Source organism: Sinocyclocheilus grahami, unplaced genomic scaffold, assembly GCF_001515645.1.
Source record: "Sinocyclocheilus grahami isolate Dianchi unplaced genomic scaffold, SAMN03320097.WGS_v1.1 scaffold189.1, whole genome shotgun sequence".
Taxonomy (NCBI): domain Eukaryota; kingdom Metazoa; phylum Chordata; class Actinopteri; order Cypriniformes; family Cyprinidae; genus Sinocyclocheilus; species Sinocyclocheilus grahami.
Genome location: NW_015505368.1, coordinates 1,126,031 through 1,135,164, shown reverse-complemented (window position 1 = coordinate 1,135,164; position 9,134 = coordinate 1,126,031). Strand labels below are relative to the sequence as shown.

At 38.9% G+C, this 9,134-nt stretch overlaps 1 protein-coding gene across 2 annotated transcripts in view; it reads right to left on the bottom strand.

Annotated features, from left to right (window-relative positions):
* Nucleotides 1-8,461, bottom strand: part of LOC107594709 (metastasis-associated protein MTA1) — a 67,396-nt gene extending 58,935 nt beyond the window's left edge. For both annotated transcript variants that reach the window (XM_016284864.1, XM_016284865.1), the window contains exon 1: nt 8,128-8,461. In XM_016284864.1, coding sequence (XP_016140350.1) covers nt 8,128-8,155 — 28 coding nt within the window. In that variant the 5' untranslated portion in view covers nt 8,156-8,461. The remainder of the gene's footprint in view (nt 1-8,127) is intronic.
* Nucleotides 8,462-9,134: the final 673 nt, after the last annotated feature.

Here is a 9,134-nt window from a genome sequence, read left to right as displayed (position 1 = left end):
TAGAAAACTTCAGTGAACATCAAAAGCAGCGTGCACATTTCTGGTTAAAAATGAAAGGCCATCAACTGACAAATGGGAAGCATCACCATTCAAGCCAGCAGGAAGAGCCAAAGCTAGTTCACAGTAGAGGTCTGCCCGGGACTTTTTTTTTTTGGGAACGGGATATTGTTAGACCACCCACTCCCGTTCAAATTACACCAGAGTTACCGACCGCTACCGCATTTTATTCCGGAATTTAATCCCACGGTGCAAAAAATCTGGTCGGGTCCCGCGGTTCCCGATGGGGAATGCAGACCTCTAGTTGTATTGACTGCTTCGATGCGTTGCAATACGGTAGGGCATTGTTTAATGAAATATTAATGTGGAGATGATTAGTTCAATCGCGCCTTGCGCTGCTGCGTTTGTTGAACGGAGGCGCTACAGCAATCTGTCACTCCAGATTAAACAGCACCAAAACGGCATTTATTGTTTGAATACAACGGACAGAATTTGAAATCTGAGACTTTGTTTCATATTAAAAGTGCCACAGCACAATGCTTATTGCGATTTATTGGATGGGAGATGCACTTCAATGTTCAGTCCATTAACTGAAAACAGGCTAGAATAATCGATTCTTGGGATTTAAGAATCGATATCGTTCCATAAAAATGAGAATCGATTAAAATCGAGATATCGATATTTTTTACCCAGCCCTAGTTGTAACAGCAGCGTCGCTAATTAAGTCTCTATTTGTTTCTACAGAACTACCACATTTTGCTATAAGTTTGATTGCACCATATAATAATTGCTGTTAATAGTATTCATCATCTGTTTGATTACATCTTTAATTGATTTTCCGTACATTTCTGCCATATGTACATTAACTGACAGTCACCACTGATAAGCTACTACTAAATATATTGTAGAAACTTAAATTTTCTGTAAAACTGCTTTGCAACGATTTGTATCGTGAAAAGCGCTATACAAATAATCTTGAATTGAATTGAATGGCAGAAACTGGTTAGTTAGCTAATCCTCTGAGCATTTTCTCAGAAACAACACCATTCCACTCATCTCATTAAAAAGTCTCTGCCAGCTGAGGAACTATTGAATAAATTATCATGTTGCTGTTTTAACTGTCAATCACACAACTGTACTAGAGAGATAACTGCTCCTAGGGAGGTGCTTCAGGACTCCGCAGCGCTCAGAGCAGCCTTGACTGATGCTTTGCTCGGCAAAGACAACTTGCACTTTCTGTAATGCCATCATTACCTGCATTTAAATATTACAGAACTACAATCCCTGTTGTCCTGTTTTGTATAGACTCGGAACTAGGGGTGCTCCGATCAGGATTTTTGAGGCAGATCACCGATTACAGAAAGCAGTAGGCCTATCTGCCGATACCTATTACCGATACCGATCTTTTTAAAGCCTTCTTTTTATAATTTATAACTATTTATAGTGATACTCCTATCAAGATTTATTCAGGGCCTGAATTTCATTTATGAAAATGGGGGGAATTCCCCTCTTAGGTGATTCTTGTGAGAGGGGAAGCAGCATGGACTGTGCTTTCACACAGGAATCAGCTCCTGATCCGCGGCTGTCTACCACAAACACAACATTTATCCATTATTTTGATTTCAAATCCAAACATTGTCACTGAAAATGCTTTTTCAGCATTGCAATTCTTTTTTTACACAGTACAGTAATACAATATTTCACAGACATGTTTAAACAATAAATATAAGCAACACATTATTCAATGCTTTTTACTTTTGCATTTACTTATATATTAAGTTGCTCAAGCAAGTGGCAAAACATTTAAACTACTTTTCTTACGTTATCACAAACTTACCATGGACAGAAAAAGCCAGCTCTACTGCCTTTCCTTTTGCATTTAAATCTTTATTACAAGCAATCCTGCGGTTCATAAAGAACTTTGTTTTTCTACCTCCACAAGTGCCATCTATTATTGCCTTGTTTATCTAAAAGTGCTCTTTCCCTTTAAACCTAGCTAAAAGCTATATGTGTTGACTCTGAAACACAGTAGACTTAAATAATATGCATTTATGATGTAATTACTACATTGTGTCAATCCATGTTCATATATACTGCAAACAATGCGCTGTTACTTTAATTCAGCACTTGCAGCACAACAAAAATAGACTTGGTGCAGAAACGATCTCTGCACTGCTGCAGATGCACTGCTCGTGGAACGCACTGCCGGACCGCAACCGTGTGCAGTGTGCACGCTTTATTAATCTGTTAACATGAGCGCGGAAAAAATATGCACCACATTCGCACTGCAAACGGAGTAATGTGAACCTGCCATTATGTGTGTGTGCTGCGAGTGTGCATGAGCGCACGGTCTCCAGGAGAGTATGCGAGCACTGAATGGTTAAACACTGGCAAGAATTTAAAAAGTAATGCAATTTATAAACTTTAGTAACATGTGACACTGCCTCGATTGTGCAAGTGACAATCCCTGTGTCAACTGTGCAGCTCACTTATAGACAGACGCGATGTGTGGTGATTTGAAGACATTTGCGCATTTTGATAGAGAGCGTGCGGTGATTCACTCACGCCGTTTGTGAAATTACGTCTCACACAAGGTTCCGTTGAGTACCTCACCTTCAGCATTATAATTATTTCACCAGCGCCGGACAGAGACTGAGACTGCCGGACAGAGACAGGTGCCGCTGCATGTTATGCCAAACCACTCAGGCACGTCATCAGCTTGAGATCGGCCTTTTAGAGACTGCCGATTAATCATCCCAAAGCGATTATCGGCCGATAGTGATCAGTATCCCATCAATCGAAGCACCATACTCGGAACACCGAATGAACAGGCCCGGGAAGAATCTGAGAACTTTTGTCTGTATCTTGCGCTGGGGCGAAATTCTGTGGAACTGATTAGGGCTGTGCGGTTAATCGAAATCGAATCGAAATCGTGATTTGAGACGTTGCGATTTCCTAATCGCAAAGCCTGCGATGTGGACGCGATATTACTCTGTTCCAGAGCATATGCATGACGGCCAGCCTTGAGCTGCAGTCTTACTTGCCCTGGGCAAGAGTGAGCGCACCTCCGTTCTCCCCAATCAGCACTGCTCTAGCCAACTGCATAAACGCCCACCATTAAAAAAAAAGAAGAAAACACGGAAAGCGGGACGAGAGAGAGACAGAGTGGGATTATGGCGTCTACTGGGTCAGCTCGATAGTTAGGCAAATTAAAACTAAAGAAAACCGTATGCAACTTAAGCTTCGAAATGACAGACAACGAACAAAAGAGTAAAAAAGAGCTGCGTCACAGCGCATATCAAAAGCTCCCTTATCGGTTCTGTTTTCAGTACTGGAGAATAAAAGATACATTCTTAGATGTTTTTGTTAGTACGTGAACGTTATCTTACACATTTTATCTCCCCAACAGATTAATTTGAAATAAGTTTATAATGCATGTTGGCTATTCCCAATTCAGAAGAGCGCACACACAGCCTGTGTCTGTGAATGCTTCTCATACTCGCGCCCAGCTCCGCCAGCCTGTGTAACATATGTAATACTTTAATAACTTAAGAAATACAGTTCTTTATTTATAAAAAAATTAAAAAATATTTTGTGAAATTAAGTTAATTCTGTAAAAGTAGTTATGCCATTATAATCTTGTCTGCTGAAAAATAAAACAATAGAACCCCTCCCAAAACAAAATAACAAATTTAATCGATTTCAGGGTTATAATGGGAATTTGTTCGGTTTTAATGTAAACTATAATGGGTGTCTATTTGATGGATTCTATTGGTGGGATGTAATCTGGCAGATGGCAACCAATAGAACAACAGTAATTCCTATTGGAATAATGCCCAAAACAAAAAGGAATTTTGTAATGGTTTAATGGAAACTATAAGAATTTCTGTGATGGTTTCTATTGTTTTTTCAGCAGGATAATGATACCCATACTGTGCTGCACATTATTGACAACATTGAGCTGAAGCTTGACTTTGCAAATGTAAAATCGCAATATCTGTCAAAAAAAAAAAAAATTCGCAATTTGATATTTTCACCCAAATTGCACAGCCCTAGAACTGATTATCAATACACATTCTCAAATTAACAATTAGCATCAGTTATGAGTAGAACTTTTTGGATGATGAGCACATATAATTTTACTGAAATCTTTCAAGCTTTATGAGTCAATGACATATATACAGCCACAATAAAGAAATAGTAAAACGTACCATATCTTAAACTCTTTGAATTCATGTTGGTGTCATATATTTGATACATTACACAATTTTTCAAGAAAAGTTTTTAGAATTATTATATAAATTGACTTACACCTTGAAAACACATGAACAAACATTTTAATAAAAAATAAAAAGGATTTTTTTTTTTACAAATATCATCAATTAGAATTTATTAATAATTTAAATAAAAATTACAGTTTTGGGTAGTCAAATCACATCACATTTTACAATCAGTAGGAAATTCAGACTTGCATTCCCTATTTGGCCCTCTACTTTACGAACACCAGTAAGAAAATACAATTACCTTAGGTTTAGGTTTTTTTCCTGCATGTTGGTTGCCCCATGATTTTGATTTGTCAGCCAATATCAAATGTAACAAATATTAATGCAGTAATGCAATTGTTACAATATTTTTTCTAGGAAATAACAATAATAAAAGATTATACCAAACAACTTAAGTTGATTGTTTTCAAGAATTTAATTCTTTTAATGAGGCTTTTATCCTCATTATGATATGAACAGTTGTATGCTTCCTGACACACTGCACTCCAAAAATATCAACTTTAAATTCAGAAAATAAAAAAAAACCATGCTCATCATAGAAGAGGTGTATTCAAGTCACTGCATTATGAACTGCACTTTTCCAAGTATTCTGAATAGATTCATAGAAAATGAGCATCATACCATTGACCCTTATTGAACTTTCTGCAGGCACAGATTGCTGGCCAGTGATTTACAGAAGCTTCTAGATTCAAATTTTTAAAGCAACCACATTTTCCCCAAGGTAGATGGGGAACAAATGCATTTTCAAACTACACCTCGTAATAGGCTACGACTACTGTACCAGACAGAAAAATCTGAAATCCACTCGCTTTGTGGCATCATACATCAAGTACTCCCATGACCAATCGCAGGCGAACACCCGCACGGATTGGACACATATTAGAGATAGCGAACACCTGGCAAAGCTTCCCAAATACCGTATACCTCTGCTAACTGCGTCCTGCCCATTGGCTCACATTTCTCATTCATGTCGCCACACTCAAACCTGGCCCATCCCAAGTTCAACGCCACCAATCACAATGTGATTCAGCCCATTTCCATCATCTCTGTAGCTGTTCATGGTGGTCTGTTCTGAATTTATTTCCCTCTGATTTTCTTGGCACATTTATTCTACGCTGGAGTCTAGGAGAAGCCTCCCTTCTGGGAGAAGAAAAGAGAGCCAGAGAAAAGCCGTTAGCTCAATAAGAGAGAATTCAGGCCGACTACCTTCTCCATCAAGTGTGAGGGAGGACAAAGGAGGAAAAGAACGCTAAGGCTTTGTTTCTCCCACACAGGGCATTGTTTTAAACATTATGGCTCTGCTTCCAAATTCAATACCCCAAAATTCACTCAAAGGAAAATGATGATTATATTGGAGGTATCAGGAGAATTCTGAATGCTTCAACGCGGGAAGGTGTCTGGGCTGCTTTAACAAGATCCAAATGATAGTTATGGCGCATTTCAGCAATCAGCTATTAGTACGGCTGCGCTAAGTGTAGGGTGCACAGCAGAGGTCTAAACATGGAGGTGTAAAATAGTGCAAAACTGGCTTTGTTCCAATCCGAGGTTGGTCAATGAGCTTCTTTTGGTCCACGCTGGAGCAATGAGAGAAAAAGAGAAATGGAGAGAGAGCGCAGGAGATGTCGATATGTATCAGGTGATGCAGTAGCAAGATGTATGGAGTCCCTTGGAGACTCCCTGCTGGATGGAGCGCCTGGGGCCATTTTCAGCCTCAGCAGCCAAAGATGTTGCAAAAACACGGGGAGGAGCATGTAACATATTTACGCAATGATTTTAAAGTCCTGAACGAACACATTCACAAACCTGTGATTCATCTCTGTACAGGATATCCTGTTTAGAACATAGTGCACTGCATACGTAGTACAGACTCAATACTGTATTTTTTTTGTATGCATTATTTAACGCAAACTATTTTAAAACGTGGTATGATACACTGTTGTCACATGACCATGTTTAATTAAGTCTAAATTAAAACCTGAGAAAGATAAGAACATTCTAAAGAGATAGTTCCCCCGGAAAAAAATTAATCATCATTTACTCATCCTCATGTTATTCTAAATGATGTTAGTTCTTGTGTGACAAGCAAAAATGTTTGAGCTTGAGTTGATGTGATGTGTGTATATGCACTGATCAATGTTTTTATATAAACCCTAAATTAAATCTGTTCATCTTCAGAAGGATTTGATTCAACTGCTTAATTCATTTGGATTACTTTTACAATGTCTTTATGACATTTTTGAAGCATCAAAATTTTGGTTGTATGGACAAAATTTATCAGAGAATCATCTTACACAAAATTCTTATAGGTTTGGAGCAACATGAGGATGAGCAGATAATGACAGAATTTTCATTTTTGGGTGAACTCCTTTAAAATATGGTAAAAATGTTGGTATTACTCAAGTTCATTGGTAACACTGCAAATGAAAAGTTAAATCAAGCGCATTGCATTGCGAGATGGATACTGCATACTGGTATATTGCACTTTCACAAATATAGTAAACAACCCCAATACTCAAAAAAAACAGAAACATCTATGGAGAAAACAATAATTTAAGGACGCCTGGGCTGCCGAGCAGACTTGTGAACCAGAATTACTGTAAATTCACTCGTATCGCTCCTGATCAAAGATCAGCTTTTCTTCAGGTTAGACCAAGTTCATCAGCTCCCCTGCCTCAATAGTAAACTTCCGAAGCCAAATACTCTCATTATACCAATAATTACACATTGGACACTGTAAGCACACATTCATTCTCACTAAATCAGCATAGCCGGGATCCTAATGGATAATTGATACCAACAGGGAATCAGCTCCTGAGCCAAATGCAATCACTGGATGGGATAGATAACCCAAAAATGAAACTTCTGGCATCATTTACTCACCCTCGTGATGTTTCGAACATGTATGACTTTCTTTCTTCTGCAGAACACAAAAGGAGGCAGAAAGACTGCCTCAGTCACCATTCACTTTCAAAGTATGGAAAAAGCAATCAATGGTGACTGAGCCTGTCATTCTGCCTAAAATCTCCTTTTGTGTTCTGTGGAAGAAAGAAAGTCATACAGGTCTGAAACATCATGAGGGTGAGTAAATGGCACAACTTGTATTTTGAGGTGAACTGTTCCTTTAAATAGCCTAGGTACCTTAGCTTCAGCCATAATAGATAATTCAGGTAATTACAGATAATTGGGAACCCCTTTTAAATGTGACCCATATTAATAATAACAGTAGTACATTATTGCATCTTCATTCTTTATGAAAATAGACCAATTAGAGAATATACTATATTTTTTTATCCTTTCATACACTAAAGCTTCTCCTTAAGCACTGGACTCAATTTACTGGCTTGACGTCTATGTGCCAAAACTTTCTCCCTCCATCTATTACATCCAATATCTATAAAAAGTCAATTGCAAGACCAAGATTTGACACTGTACAGTCCTATCCCATCCAAACAGAGTGTTTCCGACCCGTCAGAGTGTCTTAAGTGAGGCGTGCTGCCCAAACTTTAACTTTAAAAGCTCAAATGCGTCTCTTCTGTGTAGATTTCAGAGTTACCCGCTTGTTACTAACACTCATGACACTCGCTCGCGCTACATCATGCTAACGGCAATAAACGTTGCGCCAGTTAATAGTAAAAACATTCTCGGGGTCCCGAAACGAGATTGTTAATCTTCATCTCGCTGTTCGCTATCACCATCATCATCCTCTCGCTGTAGTCCTACAGTACTTTAAAAAATAAAAGAGGAAGGACAGACCCAAAACTGCTAAGCTTTGTTGCGAAAAAGCATGAACGAGGGCGACACACAAAAAAACGGTACGACATTTATTTGACCAAGCGTGATCTCTTACCTCCGACCCGGTACATGTTGGCTGCCATGACTGCCCCAGTCCTGCCTGGCGTCTCCAGGTAACGTTAGGGCTTTCTCTCTCCGCCGCCGCTGAGTGCTGTGCGCTGGAAAATGGTGGATTGATCAATACGAAGCGGACCAGTGAAGGGATCTTAAAGCGACAGTGCACATATTTTTCTGCAGCCGCGTTCCACGGGGCGGTGTGAGCGATCGCGTTCAGAATCACCCGCGTGTTTAGGAACACCTTCCAAACAAAGCGGGATCCAGAGACTCGGGCCACGGGGCTGGAGAGAGCGCCAGAGGGAGGGGAAGGGGTCTGTATGGGCAGCATCACTCGCGTTTCCCCGCCTACTTCAAATGACCGAACCATTGCTGTACTACTTTGGACCCACTAGAGGCGAAATGAAACAAATAAACAACTGTTGCTCTCGAACTGAGTTTGAAACAAAGATATAAACTAGTATAACAGAACAAGGAAAGACACCCTTCTCTTCTCTGTGGTGAAACATTTGTTTGAATAACTAGAAGAAAATGTGAAAAGTTGCTACCACAATGTTGGAGTTAGGAGCCCAAAGAGCCCATCCTGGGTCTAAATAATATTCTGGTGCTGAGATTAGATTTTTTTTTTGTTTAGATTCTTTTGTTTTTGGTGTTTGTGCTTTCCTTTGCATTAATTTGCTTTGCTTTTTCAAATTAGTTTTCCTCAGTGTAAGGTTCATGAAATAGAACTTGTGACCCACCACAAAACCATAAGGGTTTATACATCATCTGAAAGCTGAACAAATAAGCTTTCCACATTGATGTATGGTTTGATAGGACAATATTTGGCAGATATATTTGAAAATCTGGAATCTGAGGGTGCAAACAAATTTAAATAGTGAGAAAATCGCCTTTAAAGTTGTCCAAAATAAGTCATTAGCAATGCATATTACTAATCAAAAATTAAGTTGATATATTTACGATAGGAACTTTACAAAATATCTTCATGGAACATGATATTTCATATCT